Genomic DNA, 23,034 nt, shown 5'->3' with positions numbered 1-23,034 from the left:
GAAATATACGTTGTATTATACTGGATCTGTCACCTTTACAATAAATACAAAGCATCATGCTTCATTACATAGGAATTGCCTGCAGTGTACACACTAATGGAAGAGAATGGGAACTAGCAGAAGCTGTCATATTTAGATTTATGCCTCTTCCACCTATGCAAAGCATCTAGAAGCCCTCCTGGCAATGCAGCTACAAGGGAATGGGCTTGAAATGTGTTGCCCACCTCCCACAGCCATGAAACAGAAGAATACCTCTGTCTAACGTACCCAAGACACAATAAATAAGGAGCCACCTGACCTCTAGAATGACAGCAATGGAGTCAGACAAATCACTCCAGTAGGAATAGGCTTTATGGATATAGCACTTGTGACGAGAGAGCACTTCCATGCTGGGTGCTCGGTACTCCTAACAAGCCACTGGATACTGAGATGGGCGCGATTCAAGCACCCGAGTAGAATGGAAATCAATGGGGAACTCAAGCATTTTCACCCAATGACTTTCATTATACTCAATACATGAGTCGCGCCCATCCGAGCATACAACGGCTCATTACGAGTATTCGAGCATGCTAGACCTCACTCATTACTATATAGCACCCAACTACTCTAGAAAGGTGCATTTGCCCTCTTTTACGTTTTTCTTTATTTTTTTTTTGGGGGGGGGGGGGGAGCCAGAATGCAAAACAAGCTTTAGAAAACATTACCTCTATATGACAATATTACTATTTCTACCTCTTGGCACAATTGCTTTTCTTTGTCACCAAATACGCATTTTTTTGTTTTGCTGGCAAACACTGCTGTTAGTGCAACCCTCAGTGTACTTTGGTGCAAGCAAATATATGGTGCCCCGAATGGTGCATGTTGTGGATACGTGTGGCACCACTGAGACTTCAGTCACCACAGAGGTACTGCATCTCAGCCAGAGGTGTGGTTTCCCTTCTTGGGTAAGGAAAAGGTCATCCACCGGTACACATAAAACACAGACACTCTCACTCAGCAACACCTCATCAGACCATAGTAAGGGCCTACTGACATTCCGAGGCCAGGCTGGGGGGTGGAGTCTAGTCAGTGGGGGCAGACAGTAGGAAGTTGGGGAGTTGGAAGGAGCAGTGGAGGAGTGAAAACCGGTGGTCTGGGGCTGGTGCAACTCGGCCCAGGGACAAGAGAGAAGGGCTCCATACACCAGTGGTCTCGTTGCATATACGACATATTGGAGTGGAGGGACTTTGCCGCAGACGTGGATTCGGTCCCTAGACTAGAGGAGAAGAACCAATCTGCTCATTTAGTAACACCGGAGGCTAAGGATACAGCTAGTACTGAAGCCAACTAAGCACACGAATCCGCTGGAAGGTGACCATAGAGGGACAAGGGACAGAGATTCAAGCTACCCTGTAGGGTCCGCAGACACCGGCTCAGGGCACTCTGTGCGTAGGCGTGGGACAGGCAGGCGAGAATTCAGCGCAGGCAGACTACCAGGGAAGGGACATAGGAAGGGTGAATCGGTCTTGACCTCCGAACCACCCGGGATCGACTGGAGCCCAGCACATTGGACCCAGCACTCCAAAGGCGGTCACTAACTAATCATGTTACCTTGAAACCTGCTACAGTGAGTAAAAACCGTGAGACTGCATCCCTGTTTTGCTCCTTTATTCACCTGCGCCTCTGGCCCTGCACCCCCGCCATCTCCGACTACTACTCCCATCGGCCCTGGGGCCCAGTTCTACCTGTGTAAAGCTATAGCAACTCAGCTGCGTCACCATCTGCCCCAGTTGTACCCCATCTCGCAGTGTCAGCTATCTCTGGCAGAGTACCACGGGTGGCGTCATGACATCTCCCTTGTAAATATACCCACAACCACCACCTTTATTGAACGACATCGCCGGGGTCACGGAACCGGGCCTGGCCACCACACAACTAGAACTGCGGCCCAGTAACGAGTGCCCCACGCTCTGGTGCGGGTGTGTCTTACGACTCACGCAGTAGATTTTTTTTTACTGTGTTGGCAGGTGAAAAGCCACTGCAGCAAAGCGGATGAGATTTAACCAAATGTCATCCACGCACTGTAGAAAAAAAAAAATAAACCAGCAGTAGTTGCAGATTACCCACATATTTGCAGAATAATTCAAAAGTCATGGGGAAAAAAAAAACAAAAAAAAAACCACACGTTTTGGCCCATGAGACCAATGCAACCAGTTTCCAGTGATCGTATTAGACGCAATGTTACGGCAGAAGCCCGGGTGATACAGAGACCAGCAGGGGCTCAGACTAGAGCACCATAAAAGCACTTGGGGAGGAGAGTAGCTTTATTTTCTCCACTTCACCAGATCAACAGTCTCAATCTGTACAATGTGATGCAGATTTGTCGCGACAATGTCTCTGCACCATCATACGGAATAGTGAAAATTTCTGAAGTCCATAATAGGAGTATATATCAAAGCACTTAAGAGGTCTGCTCTGATCCAAGTGCGATACCAAATGAAATGGAAGGCAAAGTATGTAAAATTGGGGGTCCAGGACTCGGTCTAGGTGGATAAAATATATAACAACCCATCCACGGGTGGCCTAGGCAATTGGAAAGTATGTCCTAAAGGCCCCGTTACACACAGAGATAAATCTTTGGCAGATCTGTGGTTGCAGTGAAATCATGGACATATTGTTCCATTTGTACACAGCCACAAACCTGGCACTGATTGTCCACAATTTCACTGCAACCACAGATCTGCCGCAGATTCATCTGTGTGTGACAGGGCCTTTAATCATGGCCATAACAATAAAGTTAAAAGTTCCTTGGATCCCGGTGGAGAGACGGACTTCCGATTCCAATTACTTTGGATTCAAACACTTAATAAGGGTGGGTAGGGTGGAGACGTCTAATTAGCTCTATCCCCAATGAAACACATTACAAGAAAAGAGATTTAGTCTTTGTAGGTTTGATACCATCTGTAAAGCCCTGGAATATTATGGCGCTACAGATATATAAAGTTTTTATTTTATTTTAAATTTTTTTTATTTTTTATTTTTTTTTACAAAGACACCTTTAGTTTTGTACGTTCAAAGTTTCTCATGCTACAAGGGCCTAAGCCATACGGAGTAGAGAAAAAAAAAAACAGGAACAGAAAGCAAGATCTGAAAGATCTGAAGACACAACATGTTTTGCTTGGTTGCTGAAGACTGCAAAACCACAGTTCTGCTCAGTTTAATGGATGTGGCTCAAAGCCACCGGGTAATACTTTGGTTTACCAAAATGCAGTAAACAGTCTTGTCTGGGTCTCTTAAACTTTCCAGACCTCTTAAAATGTGAGAAATTAAAAAAAAAAAAAAGCCCCGATCTAGGGAGGGAGGAGGTGGCCGCAGTTTCAAAAAGGACTTGAATGCATGATGTTGGCATTGCCATAGCTTGACAATTAGAGAAAGATTACAGCCATAGTGTTTATCTAAGAAGGTTGCCAGCATATCAATGACTGGTAGTGAACTGACTACTCATTTACAAAGTTGTTTCAAGATAATCACCACTTGCTGTTTGTACTTACTCCATGAGCAAACTATCAAGGGGGATGGATCTTCACTATACGACCAAGTCATTTGGTGGATCGAAATCAAGAAAGAAAAATGATGACAGAATGTCAGTGGAAGGAATAACACGTAGTCTGTACTTAGCGTTCCGCTGTGGTTACAGAAACCTTTCCTTCAATCCCAATACAGGCCACACGGCCAACCTCGCCTCAAATATCTCAGCAAACACAGGGCGCAAATCGTGGTCACATTGGTTTACCAACTGTGTGCTCCCATCCTTGAATCCCTGCTAATTTACACTGCACAGGGCTATTTAAAGAAGCCCACACAGATATAAAACTTCAAAAAAGGAAGAGGGCTGACCATGTCACACCAACCAATATACTGATTCAGAAAAAGCACTGCTCCGAATTCTAGCTGACCATGTCACACCAACCAATATACGGATTCAGAAATACAGCACTGGTCTGAATTCGAGGCTGCCCATGTCACACCGACCAATATACTGATTCAGAAAAAGCACTGCTCCGAATTCTAGCTGACCATGTCACACCAACCAATATACGGATTCAGAAATACAGCACTGGTCTGAATTCGAGGCTGCCCATGTCACACCGACCAATATACAGATTCAGAAATACAGCACTGGTCTGAATTCGAGGCTGCCCATGTCACACCAACCAATATACAGATTCAGAAATACAGCACTGGTCTGAATTCAAGTCTGCCCATGTCACACCGACCAATATTCAGATTCAGAAATACAGCACTGGTCTGAATTCGAGGCTGCCCATGTCACACCAACCAATATACAGATTCAGAAATACAGCACTGGTCTGAATTCAAGGCTGCCCATGTCACACCAACCAATATACAGATTCAGAAATACAGCACTGGTCTGAATTCAAGTCTGCCCATGTCACACCGACCAATATACAGATTCAGAAATACAGCACTGGTCTGAATTCGAGGCTGCCCATGTCACACCAACCAATATACAGATTCAGAAATACAGCACTGGTCTGAATTCAAGGCTGCCCATGTCACACCAACCAATATACAGATTCAGAAATACAGCACTGGTCTGAATTCAAGTCTGCCCATGTCACACCAACCAATATACAGATTCAGAAATACAGCACTGGTCTGAATTCAAGTCTGCCCATGTCACACCAACCAATATACAGATTCAGAAATACAGCACTGGTCCAAACTCGAGGAAGACCATGTCACACTGTCTTCATATCAGAATAATGGGCTATAGACATTATCACTTATAATCAAAATGATTTATTATGGTTTTGTAATGTGTTCATAAAAAATATTGTCTGTCTGATTTTTTTTTTTTACATATTGTCCAGAAAAAGATATAAAGTCAAGTTAGCAAATCTGGTCAGTATGCTACTTGATTCTGACTCGGACAACACCAAGCCTTATTATATGGTCATCTGAACGACCAAGCCCAAGCATTAGGCTTCTTCCTTAGAGGGAAAGTATGCCTCCACACACAATAAATGGTAGTTACCAGATCTGACCAACATTTCTTTAATGTGTACATCCACCAGTAATGTGCACAGGTTCAGGTACGGACATATCATTGGTGTGGCATGTGCAGCCAGCCGCACAGGGGCCATTTCTACCTCCAAAGCAGTTGGAATTGTGCATTATGAGACGCTATTGGACTGCAAAAAGCCCATGTATTGTTCTTCACAAGGGCCCTCTTCTGTCAGTGTCCACCAGTGGATAGCAGTGTTGGCTAAATATATGTACTAGGTCAGATTAATCCAGTATTAAAGAGGAGTTGATCATTTCCTCCAAAAGTTGTACAAGACATCCATTCTGTGACATATTGCACTTCCATTCTTAAACCAGACTTTGATACACTATTTTCGCACAAACCGCAGCAAACATAAGCAATTTTCAATTCTCCTATTTTCCAGGAAATACTGTTGTGAACATTACAGAACCACTTACAGAAGTGAAACTGCTCAGCGCCCTTTTGCCACCCATGGCAGCTTCTGTGTAGACATACTGTCCAGATATTCTCCTGCCGTGGCCCACACAGAGGAGAGGCCACCAATATATGTGCCTCCTCTGCTGAAAGTCATTCATCAAGCAGCCACAGAGGGTCTATCTTACCCTAAGAAGATACAGGTTTCCCTATTACTCAGACGCACACGTAATTATGTGGTCACTGGTTTCAGGAAGACAGAAAACGACCACTGAATTTAAGACAAGTCTAACTGCAGGTCCTGAGTTAACATGGCTGTTTTCAGGATTGGAAAAAAAAATGGCTGATTTCCTCTAAAAACAGTAACACACCTGTCCACTAGTTATATCTGTTGCAGCTCAGTGAATAGGGCTAAATTAGGAGTCTTTTTCCCACTCCTTACACTACAAACCTGATGAATAGTCTGATATCAAGATGGAAACATCATGCAGATACCACATATTTATAGCAAACAGTTTTACAACCTCATTGAGAAATCCATTTTTTTCTCACGCATAAAAAGAGGAATGATTTCTAACATAGCGTCAGTTTTTCTCCTATTGTCCTGCCTCCCACCCCTCCAAACATAAAACCAATACTGATGAAGGTTTCTCAAGCTTCTCCTGACACCAATGGTCTAAAATGCTAATCAGAGAGCTGTTTGGGTTTTTCCATGAACCCATTTACTTTATCAACAAAAGATACGCCTCCATTCTTTTTTGTAAAAGAAAAAAGGGAGACAAGTTCATTCGTGAGAAAGGGTTCGGTACGAACCTGAAACACGTAAATAAAAGCTACTTGAAACATTGCCACACGTGGAACGACTCCTCATTCACAGCAGCGCTGTCTACCAGAATGTCCATCTCCTACTTCTCCTAATCCATTCTTTTTTGTAGAAGAAAAAGGAGAGGCAAGTTCAGTTTTGAGACAGGGATCGGTAGGAACCTGAAACGTGTATATAAAAGCTACTTGAAGCATTTGCCACATGTGAAACTACTCCTCATTCACAGCAATGCGGTCTACCAGAATGCCCATCACCTGCTTCTCTTAATCCATCATTTTTATACAAGAAAAAGGGGAGACCGGTTCAGTTTTGAGAAAGGGTTCGGTAGGAACCTGAAACGTGTAAATAAAAGCTACTTGAAGCATTACCACAAGTGGAACTACTCCTCATTCAGAGCAGCGCGGTCTACCAGAATGTCCATCTCCTACTTCTCCTAATCCATTCTTTTTTGAGGACACTCAGTCTTCATAAGCAATATGGACATGTGAATAAGTCCTAGAGTATAATCATATAGGAGCACCGCTATGAGGCGCACCATGCAGTATTCTTCCATTATATAAGGCCCATCTACGACAGACATGACATTTTCAGGATCCCCTTTTTGATAAGATAATGGAAGACACAATATCGCATACTTGTCACACATCAGTCTTCTACGGAACAAATCCCAACAGACCGGACCTGCCCCAACACACACCGGCGAGCGCTATGTTACACTGTAGGGGATGTTTTCATTCTCAATGTGAAATATGCCACCTCTGTAAACATAATGGATATTTTTTAGTTATAGAGCCGTGTATAATGCCCCTTTTATGAATCAAGAAAAAAAAAAAAAAATCATTTATAATCTGTGGCTATGCACCGATGGATTACAAAGCTGTATACAGCGCATGGGTTAACTACTCCTTCTGTATCAGGCTTCAGAAAATGAAAAAAATCCTCAGTAAAAAGGGCCGACCTAATTAAAACCAGCTCCGTCTGCAGCCGCGGCTTTGATTTAGCTTATTTACACATTAACTTCAGCCTCCTTTTGGAAAATCCAGTCTATTCAGTGGAACACGCAGGCCCTTTTATCTGCCCTGGACAGCATTTTCTCCAGCAGATGAAGTAGATGCCGATTGATTTGCTGTCGAGCATGGTAAATTAATAGCAACAAATTGCTGAGGGCCCAGCTCGCTGCTTCACTATGCTTCGGCAGTTTTGCTTTATTTGCTCCATGATGGGCAGCAGTCAGCCCTCTTCAAGTCAATTTCTTCTTAACAACCTGCAATACTTTTCAATGGTGAAAATAGAGCTATTCCTTGTAAGTCAAAAATCAATATCCTATAGCCCTTAGAAAATGCTAAACAAGCAGTATTGGCAATCCACTTGGTACTAGAGGGTATCAGATATAAAGCAAATCCATACAGCCTCCCTCCTTCAAGTTATTACAGTTTGCTAAAAGGATTCTAATGCCATTTATCATCATTTGCCATCGACTGCTGCATCCACAATTATGACATCCTATCAGGCTGCCGAGCCCTTTCATGTCTGCTCAATTAATATTTCAGCAGCACTTCAAGATGGCTGTTGCCCAGGTCTGGCAATAAAATTTACATGGCAAGAGCAACAGATTCATTCTCAATCGGCACGGCTCTATTTAACCCCTAACGCTCAGCTGCGAGGCTTGACGCACGATGGGTAGACACTCAGAGGGGGTGATGGGAGTAAATGACCTAAAACGATAGGGGTTAAATGCGCGGAAGATCTAACGCTCAACAGCTTTATGGACAACAAGGGAGCCGGGGGGTTATGGGCACCTATCAGGACACAGGAATAAATGAGCCAAAAAAATAGATATTTCATGCATTTAACCCCTAACGCTCAGCAGCTTTATGGACAACGAGGGAGGCGGGGGGCTATGGGCACCTATCAGGAAACAGGAATAAATGACACAAAAAAAAATAGATATTTCATGCATTTAACCCCTAACGCTCGGCAGCTTGATGGACAACTGGTAGACGCTCTGAGGTGGCGGGGGGCTATAGGAACACAGGAGTAAATGACCCCAAAAAATAGATATTCCGTGCATTTAACCCCTAACACTCAGCAGCTTGACAGACAATGAGTAGATGCTCTGATGTTGAAAGCACCTATCTGGACACAAGGGCAAATGACACAAAAAAAATAGATATTCCATGCATTTAACCCCTAACACTTAGCAGCTTGATGAACGACGGGTAGATGCTCTGAGATGGCGGGGACTATGGGCACCCATCGGAACACAAGAGTAAGTTACCCAAAAAGATAGATATCCATGCATTTAACCCCTAATGCTTAGCAGCAAGGCTTGACAGATGACAGATAAGACACTAGGAAGTAACACATCAGAAGGGGGAGGGGGGGGACGTGCACCTATCTGGACACAAGAGGTAAATGACCCAAAAAGATAGATATTCCATGCATTTAACCCCTAACACTCAGCAGCTTTACGGATGACAGGGGAGGCGGGGGGCTATGGGCGCCTATCTGGACACAGGAGTAAATAATAGATATTTCATGCGTTTAACCCCTAACGCTCAGCAGCTCATAGACAATGGGTAGACGCTCTGAGGTGGCAAGCACCTATCTGGACACAGGGGCAAATGACCCGAAAAAATAGATATTCCATGCATTTAACCCCTAACACTTATCAGGTTGACGAACGACTGGTAGACGCTCTGAGGTGGCGGGGGCTATGGGCACCTATCGGAACACAAGAGTAAATTACCCAAAAAGATAGATATTCCATGCATTTAACCCCTAATGCTCAGCAGCAAGGCTTGACGGACGACAGGTAGGTGCTTGGAGGAGGCTTGGGCAACAAGCACCTACCTGGACACAGAGATAAATGACCCAAAAAGATAGCTATTCCATGCATTGACAAATACAGGCGCCAGCTATTTACTCAGTTTCCAAAACTTAAATTAATTATGTTCTCAAACATAATTGTTAAAAATTGGCAACATTACACAGGCTTAATTAAGATTAAATCCAATTTACTAAATGTACTTTAATTGGTACTAATTGCATTAGCTTTCCTTTCAGAATGACAAATTCCCCATAGCTTTCGCTTTAATAGTCTTCTATCAAAATCAACACTGGATGACTGATGATGAGCATCAAAACAAGGGGAGGGCTCGGCTCAAAACCCATCGACCCCACATAGTAACAGCCGGGCGTTGATCCTTTCATCAATTTGCCAAGTCCCCATCACAGGCTTCATTTTCGGTTCTAATGAAAAGCTATCCCAAAGTACAAAAAAAAATAATAAATAATAATAAAAAAAAAAAATATATAAAATAATACGAGGAGAATGATGGGGCTCGAGAGGCGCCAAGAAAAACAAAATACAAAGAAATAAAAGTCAAAAGACGCTATCGGTTTAAAATAGCAGGGTCACCAATTACTAGGGGGTCTCTGGAGGACCCTGCTCTTGAACCCTGAGAGGCATAAATCTAATAAGCCTGGCCCGATCTGTAGCACTCCGTCCAATTATGCCGCAGGGCAACTTCACAGAATTATAACCTGCTTTCTATTACAAGGGTATGGAGTAAGTACATCTGGATGAGTGCCTGAGAGGAACCGAGGCCGTCTGTCTAGTGGAGGAAAACAAAGACAGATCTAACCCCCTCCCTTCCCCCACTGTCCCCTCCCTTCCCTTCCCTCTACGGCTTTGCTTGAAAAGAGGAGGAAGCGGAGATTAAAAAGGAATATAGTAAGTAGGTGGTTTTGCGGGGCTGTCTGTAGTTCTTAATGCGATAAACAGCCTGCAGGATTTTGTGTAAGATTGCATTTAAGGAAGGCTGTATAAAGATCAATTTTGGAGTAGAAGGGAGATTATGAAGCTTCTCTTTTAAGCTGGAAAAAAGAAAAAAAATCAAGACGACTGGGTGGAAATATGACAGCGTAATCGCCCTCATAAAATTCAGCAAATTCCCTCGTAAGGAGGTGAAAAAAGAAATAAATATAAGGACAGCGTATTGCACCATGTACTAAAAACATATTTGGAAAAACAAGATTCAACATGACATTAGCCACTAAATCTTAAATCATTAAACTCTTTAAAGCGACTAATTAATTTCCCGGCTGCAAACAGTGACATCGAAAATTTAGAGCGGGTATCACAGTTAAACAGTGATAATTACTAAGCAGGTCTGATGCGGCAATTCACTGGGGCCATCAGGAATTGATGAAGTCCATAAGTATCACCGCGTTGTTTACATTACTAATTTGTACAAAAACGACAGTAATGGAAAATTATATTCTAATTAAACTTAATCCTCGCTAATCCTCCATTCCAATCATAATTACACATACAACTTCCCCATTAAAGTGGAAGCGCCAACCCTTAACGTAATTGTTCTTACAATGTTTGGAATTAAAATGTCATTTATCGCTCGAATTTAGAATCAACAATGGGCTTTGATTGCTTTGATTTTAGCACAATTAGTCCTTTAAACGATGGATTTCTATTTCCGTTCTTTAAAATGCATGCATTATGTAATTATTTTATCCTCCCCCCTCCCCCTCCTCAATCACAAACACTTCTTCGCCCACGGCTATAGGTACACAACAGTCACCGTCCCCCAAAATGTGTAAATAAGGTGGATCGGGTATATCGCCGATATCTAAAATACTCTGCGGATCAGGGCAGAATGGACACAATCCAGAACAACCATGATATTAAAGCAGGAAATATTCCAACATTTATTATTTTTCTCTAGAAAATTCTTAACATTATTGACTTAATCTACAAAAAAATGCACAGACGAAGGAATGTACGGGGCATCAGAGAAAGGAAGTAGATCAACATACCTGTTTATGCATCTCAATATTCAGCCCGTACGACATCTCATAATACTACAGGGGGAGAGAAGAGAAATGAAGAAAGAGCCCATTAGATAGCCTTGGAGCGACGGCTGCTACTTAGAAGTGCTGGAATATGACAGAGGACCACACCGAATATCCAATCCTCTACCTCTAGCCTCCAGCTACACAAGTCTGGTATGTAAAAAGCGAGAAAGGGAAATACAAGAGGACATATTCCTTCTTACCATCACATAATGCCGCTGCATTTCTGTCTTCTCGCTGGCCAGTTTCTCACATTCCAGCTTCAGGCTGCACAAAGCAATGACAAAAATGGTCATATTTACAAGGCACGGACTTTTATCAAACAGGACGTCGCCATTCTATAGGTCTTAACTCTTTCTACATTGACGTCCATAGGGGCACTACAACAAAGTGACCCCGCATTGTCCTTATCTATTGACAGTCCTCCCACCATTACCAACCACTTAAGAACAGTTGGAGATGGCTCTACTCTTAGGGTAATGAAACCTCTACATTGTATGCAGACATCTCCAAATAGAAACCCATACGGCTCTATATTTATCACAAGGGAGCGTCTTACCGGCACGTCCCAATTCCTTTAATCCTTTCACTACTGCGGTGGCATGTATTGCATGTTACTCAAATGAAAGGGGATTAAACAATGTAATCCAACGTTGTAAACAGAAGCAGGAATGAAAGATTCACTGATTGTAGTAGTCGTCTATCTTACGTTGCCCCCCCTGCCCAATATACAATTCTAGCTTGTCCTAGAAAGCTCCATCTATCCATCCAGCATGGTCAATCTTACGCTGCCCCTCCCCCTAATATACAACCCTAGCTTGCCCTAGAAAGTTCCATCTATCCATCCAGCATGGTCTATCTGATGCTGCCCCCCTTCTCAATAAACAACCCCAGCTTGTCCTAGAACGTTCCATCTATCCATCCAGCATGGTCTATCTTACGCTGCCCCTCCCCCTAATATACAACCCCAGCTTGTCCTAGAAAGCTCCATCTATCCATCCAGCATGGTCTATCTGATGCTGCCCCCCTTCTCAATAAACAACCCCAGCTTGTCCTAGAACGTTCCATCTATCCATCCAGCATGGTCTATCTGATGCTGCCCTCCTTCTCAATAAACAACCCCAGCTTGTCCTAGAAAGCTCCATCTATCCATCCAGCATGGTCTATCTGATGCTGCCCCCCTTCTCAATAAACAACCCCAGCTTGTCCTAGAAAGCTCCATCCAGCATGGTCTATCTTACGCTGCCCCCCCTGCTCAATATACAACCCCAGCTTGTCCTAGAACGTTCCATCTATCCATCCAGCATGGTCTATCTTACGCTGCCCCTTTCTCAATATACATCCCCAGCTTGTCCTAGAAAGCTCCATCTATCCATCCAGCATGGTCTATCTTACGCTGCCCCCCCTGCTCAATATACAACCCCAGCTTGTCCTAGAACGTTCCATCTATCCATCCAGCATGGTCTATCTTACGCTGCCCCTTTCTCAATATACATCCCCAGCTTGTCCTAGAAAGCTCCATCTATCCATCCAGCATGGTCTATCCTGGAGATCACGACCATGAAGGAGACACCAGACCTGGAGGTTTCTGCAGTGTATTATGCTGGGCCATCAGAGGCGGGGAAATCACAAAGTAATTAACGCCACTTTGTGTGTATGGGGGAGATTATCATGACATGCGCTGTATAATCTAATACCTGCCTCCCACTGCTGTGCGGTACTTTGATGTTAACCTTTGGCGTCATTTGACAAGTATAATAGCCGACTGTCAGATTAGAGAGATAAACGATCAGATCCAATCATCATTTGACCTACATTGCAGATGTCCCCAATCTGTCCTCCTTCACCAGTATACACTAATGGGCTGGATTTTTTTTTGTTTGACATATATTTACTAGTAACGAATTCTGTAAGCATAGACTATACAAGGTTACCGGCTCCGAATACATATATAGCCGACACTTATGTTTTGGGAACTTGCTTATATGTGATTTATTTATTAATTCCAGTTTCTGAAGGATTCAGCAGGGAGCGCCAAGTATTGGGTTTTTTTTTCTGCGCTGTGGGATATCAGCTACATCCCACTTTTGCGTTGCCAAAGGCTGCGTAATCGTGTTTACCATGTACAGCCAGCGAGCCTTTTAAAGCGCTCACCTCTGATCTTAAGCACTGGAGGAGGTAATCCATACAGGTGAGATCACCTCCAGGTAAACTTCAGCAGTGCCTGCGTCCCATTGTTGTAACAGTTCAGCAGTTTATAATAGCACATGCTTGTAATCGCAGATAATAGGTATACTCTACCACATATTTGGCTTGGAGGAGAAGAAGGTGTTTTAACTCGTATTTCCTATAGGAAAAGGCCAAACCCTTTCAACGGTTAACGCCTTAAGTACACACACACAGGAAAAAAAAAAAAAAACTGACAACAAGGGCTAAGCAAATACGAGGATCAGCTAAAGTAAACAGTATTACCTGTGGTACTGAGCCTGTAAAAACTGAAACTCCTCCTTAATCCGATCACACGACTCGGATATGGTGAATTTGAAGGGCTGAGCTGGCTGATGCGGAGCCTAAAACAATAAATATTAATTATGAAATGATCAGGCTGAAGGCTGCGTCTCCTCTGCCAAAAAGGCGTGGGGCTGTCCTATAAAGAGGAGAGGATTCTAATCCTTGCACAAAACCAAAGTCCAAGAATTGGAAAGAGATTACAAAGAACAAAAGCTCCACTTCCCCAACCATAACCCCATAATAAATGAATAAAGAGGCCATCTGGAAGACACAGATGCTTATTTGGACCAAAATGATTTTCGAATGACCTTTTATCATATTTGCGGCCTGGGGATTGATACTGTATGGGCGAGGTCTTGTTCTTATATGTGGGAGAAAAAAAAAAAGAATAGAAAAGGATACAATGTTTATAAAATAAATAATACGAATAATAAATATTGACTGAGCTGTGAAGAACAAAGGGCAGACGCCTGATCCGGATTTATTGATAATGTACGATTAGAAATTGCGTCATGATTGTGTGAATGCTACATAATGTAAAATGTGTCAACAGTCCAAGGGCTGCACCGTGAAACGCGTCCATCAAGGTCCGCCACCTTTCAGCACCCTGTTAAATAAAACCCATAGGCAATGATGAAATAAACTAGGAGGGGAAAGATGTTCCTGCGTCTCCGATTTCAAGCACTCTGCAGATTAGTTGTGTCTGCGCCTGGAAGAAAATGGCTACAACCCGGCATATTTTTCCTTCTCTAAGGTCATTTGCCGGAGAGAGAAGAACATCAGATCATTTGGGCGGAGGAAAGTCAATCTCCTATCAGCCTCTCCTGTCTACACAATAGCGTCTTAAAGGATCACTGTATGTTTCAATTACATTGGACTTAATAGCCGGAAATGCGAGGAACCAACTTGTTAGGACACGGCCTCCATGGTGATTATTACACCGAGCGCATTCATTAGGGTCATTTGTAGGGAAAAAAAAACAACGCCGCTTTCTTCAGCTTTCCTTTCCTCTACATTGAGATGATCTGATGGCACAAGAGTCAATACAGACCTTCATGTTGTGGGGGGGGGAGGGGTTGTTTTTCTTCACTTTTGGGTCTATATTTTTTTGTTTGCACTGTTTGATTTCCTTTTGGAGCAAGCTTTGTGCCTCTTGTATACGTTTTGTTGGTTTGGGATGTTTGACGCCACTTTCAGGGCATGTTTTGGGTATGACATTAGGGGGATGGGTGTTTTTTTTCTTCACATTTGGATCCATAGCATATCTTGGGGTTTGTTTGGGATGTCTTATGTCATTTTTGGGTCCATACCGTAGTATGTTGTTTTGTGTTGGTGTGGGATCTTTGATGTCACTTTTGGTGCACGTTAAATTGTAAATATACATTTCTCTATAGTATTAAAAAAAAAAAAAAAAAACACAAGTTAAATCTGGGAAAAAAAAAATGAAAAACCATGAAAACTAAAATTGTGTGCCACAAGAAGCATGAAGTGAAGGAGGAGGAGGTCTTGGCCACATCTTCCAGACAGAAGAAGGTGCTCTCACCTGTCAGGGGACCATTAAACAGAAAAGCCCATAATCACAGAACCCCCTGAAGAAACAGAAGCCAGGGATAGGATGCACCCCACTCCCAAGGTATTAGGTCAGGAAGATAAGCAGAGCAGGCAGGGGCGAGGGCAGCACAGCCAGTATATGGGGGCAGTATAAGCACTGGGGCAGGACTGACCGCTCCGGACAGAATAGGCAGGGGGTGAAGAGGGGGCAGCACCGGGTAGTATATCCAGGGGGGTGGATGGGCAGTACCAGCCAGTATAGGCAGGGGGTGAGGAAGGGGCAGCACCTGGTAGTATATCCAGGGGGGTGGATGGGCAGTACCAGCCAGTATAGGCAGGGGATGAGGAAGGGGAAGAACCTGGTAGTATATCCAGGGGGGTGGATAGGCAGTACCAGCCAGTATAGGCAGGGGGTGAGGAAGGGGCAGCACCGGGTAGTATATCCAGGGGGGTGGATGGGCAGTACCAGCCAGTATAGGCAGGGGGTGAGGAAGGGGCAGCACCAGCCAGTATAAGTAAGGGGGCAGTATAAGCACTGGGGCATGAGTGGCAGCTCCGGCCAGTATAGGCAGGGGGTGAAGAGGGGGCAGCACAAGCCAGTATAGGCAGGTGGTGAAGAGGGGGCAGCACCGGGTAGTATATCCAGACGAAGGGGGTGGATGGGCAGTACCGGTCAGAATAGGCAGGGGGCGAGGAAGGGGCAGCCCCGGCCTGTATAGGCATTGGATGTGGAAGGGGCAGCACCGGCCAGTATAGGGAGGGGGTGAGGAGGGGGCAGCACCGGCCAGTATAGGGAGGGGGTGAGGAGGGGGTAGAACCGGCCAGTATACCAGTATAGGCAGGGGGTGAGGAGGGGGTAGCACCGGCCAGTATACCAGTATAGGCAGGGGGTGAGGAGGGGGTAGCACCGGCCAGTATACCAGTATAGGCAGGGGGTGAGGAGGGGGTAGCACCGGCCAGTATAAACAGAGGGCAGAACCGGACAGTATAGGCAGGGGGTGAGGAGGGGGCAGAACCGGCCAGTATACCAGTATAGGCAGGGGGTGAGGAGGGGGCAGAACCGGCCAGTATACCAGTATAGGCAGGGGGTGAGGAGGGGGTAGCACCGGCCAGTATACCAGTATAGGCAGGGGGTGAGGAGGGGGTAGCACCGGCCAGTATACCAGTATAGGCAGGGGGTGAGGAGGGGGCAGAACCGGCCAGCATACCAGTATAGGCAGGGGGTGAGGAGGGAGTAGCACCGGCCAGTATAGGGAGGGGGTGAGGAGGGAGTAGCACCGGCCAGTATACCAGTATAGGCAGGGGGTGAGGAGGAGGTAGAACCGGCCAGTATAGGGAGGGGGTAGCACCGGCCAGTATAGGCAGGGGGAGGAGGGGCGACACCAAATGTTCCAGCGCTCTCCATGTGGGGGACATAATGGCTTCTTCAGCTCCACTGTCCCATAATGCACACAGGAGGGGAGGAGGGCTCAGGAATGCACCGAGGACCACCGAGCACCAGACACACACACGACGGGAGGGAACAAAGGCTTGGCGCCTGCCCCCCCGTTAACCCTTCCCCGGCCACGATGCTACTCACCGGGTGCCTGGACTGGGGGTACATCTTGCTCAGGTCTCGAATCATCCAAGCTTGCGGTTAGGAGCCTCTCCCAGGAGCACGAAGGTGACTAATTGCCGGAGAGGAGAGGGGATCCCCGGCGAGCAGGGGGAGGAGGGAGCGTGTGATCCGGCTAATGACAGCGCTGCCCCCGGGCTCCCTGGGCTAATAGCAATGCTAATGTTACCGGGCAGCCGGAGGGGAGCGGTGATCCCCCGAGCCGAGCCTTCCACATTCCACGCTCAGGACGAGCCCGATCTCATTGTCTGCACACCCGATCCTCCTCAGCACCAGCAGATCCCCACGCACGACACCCGCAGGCTCCCGTGGAACAAAGCGGCTCCCCTGTATACAACTTTGTGACGAGGAGGAAGCACTTGGCGATGAGGATTCCCCGATCTCCTCCTCCGACCAAGTTGACGGCTGCAGATCGTGCGATTTCCTCCCGGCTCCTGTGTAGTAGATGTCCGCTCTTCTTAACCCTTAAATCCCAATCGGATGAAATCTCCCTTGTTTTCCTTTTCTCCTCCAAGTCAGCCAAGATCTCCCCCAGCGATCAGCCACACGCAATTCAGCAGACGAGGTGGCAGAAAAAAATAATCTCGCTCCTTCCCCACACAAGCCGGGCTACCGCTCACAGCGGCTCCAACAACACGCTCTGTGTAGGTGACTTCTATGACCAAATTTAGCAGCAGCAAATCATTAACATTCTGATACATATTCACAACATTGAGGCGAGACTCGCGAGTCTGCTGGGATTTGTAGTCCACACCCGCACCATTCCGCACTGACCAGGATGTGTATTATGCACGTAGAAAACAACAACTCCCAAGATTCATTGCAGAAGTTAGTCCCGCCCCAGGAGCCCAGCGCTGTGTCTGGCTGACCTATCAGAAGCATAGGAACGTTAATCGCCGCTCTCCAATGACTGCCTATCATTTCTTAGCTGTCCAATAGTAGCAGGGTAAGAAACAGCTGTCAGTGGCTTACCCCCACGTGGGGTAAAGACCAATCTGTTTATGCTTCTCGTCTTTGTCAGCCAATAAGCCTCGGAGTCTGTCATATGCCCCGCCCTGGGCGGTGTGATAAGTGGGACGAGGGTTGGCGCTTCTCATAACGAGCGTTCGAACAGGGGAAACATTTGTCCGGCTGTCAATCAAAGTAACGTGGGCCACTTGCTCGCTGTAGTGTGTGGATGAGCTGCTGCTGCTCTGTGTGGCAATCTGTGGTGAAAACAAGCATGGAGGCATGAGGAGCCGGGAGGAGGGTGCGTGTCCTCCTCCATTACCGGCCGCACGGCCTCCTCCCTTGTCCTATGTTAGCTATCACCCACATCAAGGAATGCTGGCTAATTAGAGGCCGGTGTCTCCTTAAAGAGACAGGACCAGCCTTGTGCAGCGTGCTGACAAATCCCCGCTAAGTGCGCGCACGGATCCGGTACAAGCCACTTCCCTTGGCTCATACCAATTTTACGCGCCACTGGAGCTGGCATAATTTCCCTGTGAAGGAGCGGGAGGAGGGCGAAGCTGTTCTGTGCTACTACAGGCCCGACAAGCGGCTCGGATGGCTGCGCCCCTGACCCGCCCGAGGGGGCACGATCGACTGCTCTCCTGACCGTCCCGAGTGGGCACGATCGACTGCTTTTATGACCAGCCCGAGGGGGCACGATCGGCTGCTCTCCTGACCGTCCCGAGCAGACACGATCGGCTGCTCTCCTGACCGTCCCGAGTGGACACGCTCGGCTGCTCTCCTGACCGTCCCGAGTGGACACGCTCGGCTGCTCTCCTGACCGTCCCGAGTGGACACGATCGGCTGCTCTCCTGACCGTCCCGAGTGGACACGATCGGCTGCTCTCCTGACCGTCCCGAGTGGACACGATCGGCTGCTCTCCTGACCGTCCCGAGTGGGCACGATCGGCTGCTCTCCTGACCGGCCCGAGTGGGCACGATCGGCTGCTCTCCTGACCGTCCCGAGTGGGCACGATCGGCTGCTCTCCTGACCGTCCCGAGTGGGCACGATCGGCTGCTCTCCTGACCGTCCCGAGTGGGCACGATCGGCTGCTCTCCTGACCGGCCCGAGTGGGCACGATCGGCTGCTCTCCTGACCGGCCCGAGGGGGCACAATCAGCTGCTCCCCTGACCCGCCAGAGGGGGCACAATCAGCTGCTCCCCTGACCCGCCAGAGTGGGCACGATCGGCTGCCTGTGCGATGCTGTGCAGGCAGGACTGGCTGCCAGACGCGGATACTGGACCTGAGCGACCAGATCTCGGATCGATGGGGGAGGGCTCCATACAGCAAACTGAATAGAGGCCTCAGGTCGTGACCTTTTTTTTTTGCCCTCAGTCACGTGACCCCCTCATAAGATTGAGCTTTCAAGGCATTTTATGAAAAAAGTGTTTTTGTTTTTTTTTTTCGATGTCGTTACTTCAGTTCATGAAAACAATAAATGCTAAATACTGTGGAGTTCACGTGTGCTGACATCTAGTGGTCAAATGGGCGGTACTGCAACCTGATCTGGAAACTATTGTTCTCTGCTCGGTCGGTGGCACAATACAACCGGAATCAATAAACGTTTCTGCTCGGTGATCGTTTGCCTGCGTACATCGTTTGTTTTGGTACTGTATGCACAGGCAGACCACAGTAAAAGATGCACGCCAAGTGTTGTGTAAGGCTATGTTCACATTGGGCGTTTTTGCTGTGCTTGTTCTGCCGCAAAACCTTATCTTGTGGCAGGAAGTCTCCCAGCGGTTTTCTGCATTTTTGGCCAGGCTTTTTGTGCGGTTGTTATGGTGCTTTTTTCAGCAGTTTTTACTGTGTTTTTTTTGCATTTCCTCAGGTAGGGATGGCCAGACCCAAGGGGGTTCAAAAGTACCCGAGTGCCGGGCTGGGATTGATCTGGATCTAGCAATTGGGTAATAAGAAAAAAAAGTAAAAATAACACAAGCGCGCTATACTTACACTGTCGCCGGTGCAGCTGTATCTGCTCCCACGGCCCCTCCTTCCACTTCCAGGGCCACTCTTTAGCCTCATGAATATTCACTGCTTTCCCCGCCTACAGTCGTCTGTGATTGGTTGCAGTCAGACATGCCCCCACCCTGAGTGACAGCGTGTCTGACAGCTTTCAATCACATACACTATGCGCGTCTATCCATGGTATAAAAATTGGCGTAGGGTCCCCTCGTATTATGATACTCAGCACAGATAAAGCCTTCACTACAGGCTGCAGCCCGCATCTGTGCGCTTATCTTGGCAGTGTATCAAAATAAAAGGAACCGGATGCGGCTTTTTTTTTTAAAAATCTAAATAATTTAAAAAAAACAGCATGCAGTCCCCCCCAATTTTGATACCCAGCCATGATAAAGATGACAGCTTACAAGAGTAATGCGGGCGTCACACGGTACAATATATCGGGCGATATGTCGTCGGGGTCAGGTCGTTAGTGACGCACATCCAGCATCGTTAGAGACATCGTATCGTGTGACACCTCTGAACGACTGTGAACGAGCAAACTCATCTTATCGTTGCTCGCTGACACGTCGTTCATTTTCAAAATGTCGGTCCTCCTTCTGTGCTCCGGTTGTTCATCGTTCCTGAGGCAGCACACTTCGCTCCGTGTGACACCCCGGGAACGACGAACACAGCTTACCTGCGTCCCGCCGGCAATGCGGAAGGAAAGAGGTGGACGGGATGTTTCGTCCCGCTCATCTCCGCCCCTCCGCTTCTATTGGCCGGCGGCTGTGTGACGTCGCTGTGACGCCGAATGTCCCACACGCTTCAGGAAGAGGATGTTCACCGCCCACAGCGAGGTCGTGCGGGAGGTAAGTACGTGTGATGGCGGTTACCGACTTTGTGCGCCACGGGCAATGAATTGCCCGTGACACACAAATGACGGGGGCGGGTGCGATCGCACAATATATTGTCCCGTGTGACGCCGGCATTAGACGTGCTGTCGAAACGCATTGTTCTGAGACACAGAATATGTCTAAGCTGTATGTCTCCTGATTTTAAATAAATAATTTGTCATCATACCTCGGAGGACTGTGCTGGATTTTGCCTTTACTGGACTCGTGTGAAATTGGCTAACTCAGCCTTACCGTGCACAGTCCAATGGACAAGGAGGAAACATTACAGCAGTTGGTGAGCTGAAGCTTTTTATTCTTATTGTGGACAGCTGGGAGCTGGTATTCTCAGACTAGGGAGACCCATGCTTATTGGGCCCCCCAGCCTAAAAATAGGAGCCTGCAGCTGCCCAATCCCAGCATTTAACCCAGCTCTTCCTAATTGCCCTGGTGCTGTGGCAATTGGACTAATAAGAGGTTAATTGAAGTTCAGCTGCCACTAAGCAGTAGATTTGTAATGGGAGGCGTCTATAAGACCCCCTATTACTAATTTGTAAGTGAAATTAAATAAACACAAACACCAAAAAAATGCTTTATTTGAAATAAAATACAAAAAAACCTTCTTTTACCACTTTATTAACCCCCAAACACCCCTGCAGGTGCGACGTGATCAACACAAGGTCCCATGACGATTGCAGCTCTGCTATATCTGAAGTCCAGCGAGCGATTCATGGAACATGACCATCCACTGCGGACTTCAGGTAGAGACTTAGTCACAGCCTTGAGTGGTGATGTCATTCATGTTAGTTGCGGCCACAGCTAGAGGTTCACACCGCCCTCCACTTGTGACTGCAGGTACGTGACCTCAGGGTACTTCATTAAACTCAGTGACCCCATCTGAAGGGAGGTTACTAACTTTACTGAGGTCACCTGAGATAAGCTTACCTGCGGTCACAGATAGAGAGCTTTGGGAACCTCAAGCTGTGGCCGCAACTTACCTGAGTGATGTCACCGCTGGTCACGCAGCTCACTCAGACTCTGCCTGAAGCTCACAGCGGGCAGTCATATTCTATGGTGCTTGCTGTTAGCTTCAAATGTAGCAGAGCTGGAATCATGGGAACTCGTGTGGATTATGTCGGACCTTCAGAGGTGTTATGGTGGTTTATAAGGGGGTGAAAGAGGGTGTTTTTTGTATTTTATTTCAAATAAAGGATTTTTCGGTGTTTGTGTTTATTTACTTTCACTTACAAATTATTAATGGGGGTCTCATGAACACCTCCCATTAATAATCTAGGGCTTAGTGGCATCTGGGAGCTGCGATTAACCTCTTATTACCCCGATTGCCAATATACCAGGGAAATCGGGAAGAGTCGGGTAAAGTGCTGGAATTGTCGCATCTAATGGGTGTGACAATCCTATGCAGCTGCAGGCTGTTATTTTTAGGCTGTGGGGCCAATAACCATGCATTTCTCCAGCCTGATAATACCAGCCCCCATCTGTCAGGCTTTATCTTGGCTGGGTATCAAAATTGGGGGGGATTGCACACTGTTTGTTTTTCATTTATTTAAATTTATTTTGATACACAACCTAGATAAGCACAGGATCTAGGGCTGCAGCCTGTAGTCATAGGCTTAATCTGTGCTGTCTATATATACAGTTAGGTCCAGAAATATTTGGACAGTGACACAATTTTCACGAGTTGGGCTCTGCATGCCACCACATTGGATTTGAAATGAAACCTCTACAACAGAATTCAAGTGCAGATTGTAATGTTTAATTTGAAGGTTTGAACAAAAATATCTGATAGAAATTGTAGGAATTGTACACATTTCTTTACAAACACTCCACATTTTAGGAGGTCAAAAGTAATTGGACAAATAAACCAAACCCAAACAAAATATTTTTATTTTCAATATTTTGTTGCAAATCCTTTGGAGGCAATCACTGCCTTAAGTCTGGAACCCATGGACATCACCAAACGCTGGGTTTCCTCCTTCTTAATGCTTTGCCAGGCCTTTACAGCCGCAGCCTTCAGGTCTTGCTTGTTTGTGGGTCTTTCCGTCTTAAGTCTGGATTTGAGCAAGTGAAATGCATGCTCAATTGGGTTAAGATCTGGTGATTGACTTGGCCATTGCAGAATGTTCCACTTTTTTGCACTCATGAACTCCTGGGTAGCTTTGGCTGTATGCTTGGGGTCATTGTCCATCTGTACTATAAAGCGCCGTCCGATCAACTTTGCGGCATTTGGCTGAATCTGGGCTGAAAGTATATCCTGGTACACTTCAGAATTCATCCGGCTACTCTTGTCTGCTGTTATGTCATCAATAAACATAAGTGACCCAGTGCCATTGAAAGCCATGCATGCCCATGCCATCAC

General features: G+C 46.4%; 1 protein-coding gene across 3 annotated transcripts in view; it reads right to left on the bottom strand.

The window, feature by feature from the left end:
* The window catches only part of LOC142245497 (transducin-like enhancer protein 4), a 180,885-nt gene extending 163,353 nt beyond the window's left edge, over window positions 1-17,532 (bottom strand). For 2 of the 3 annotated variants that reach the window (XM_075318245.1, XM_075318252.1), the window contains exons 1-4: window positions 16,801-17,531; window positions 13,632-13,729; window positions 11,363-11,426; window positions 11,124-11,168 (exon numbers count right to left, since the gene is read on the bottom strand). In XM_075318245.1, the coding sequence (XP_075174360.1) occupies window positions 11,124-11,168; window positions 11,363-11,426; window positions 13,632-13,729; window positions 16,801-16,845 (252 nt within the window). In that variant the 5' untranslated portion in view covers window positions 16,846-17,531. Of the gene's footprint in view, window positions 1-11,123; window positions 11,169-11,362; window positions 11,427-13,631; window positions 13,730-16,800 lie in introns of all 3 variants that reach the window. The other variant, XM_075318260.1, reaches the window with a different exon arrangement.
* Between the last annotated feature and the right edge of the window lie 5,502 nt (window positions 17,533-23,034).

This window comes from Anomaloglossus baeobatrachus, chromosome 1 (genome assembly GCF_048569485.1).
Source record: "Anomaloglossus baeobatrachus isolate aAnoBae1 chromosome 1, aAnoBae1.hap1, whole genome shotgun sequence".
Classification (NCBI taxonomy): domain Eukaryota; kingdom Metazoa; phylum Chordata; class Amphibia; order Anura; family Aromobatidae; genus Anomaloglossus; species Anomaloglossus baeobatrachus.
The sequence above is the reverse complement of the archived record's forward strand: the minus strand, read 5'-3'. Positions and strand labels throughout refer to the sequence as shown.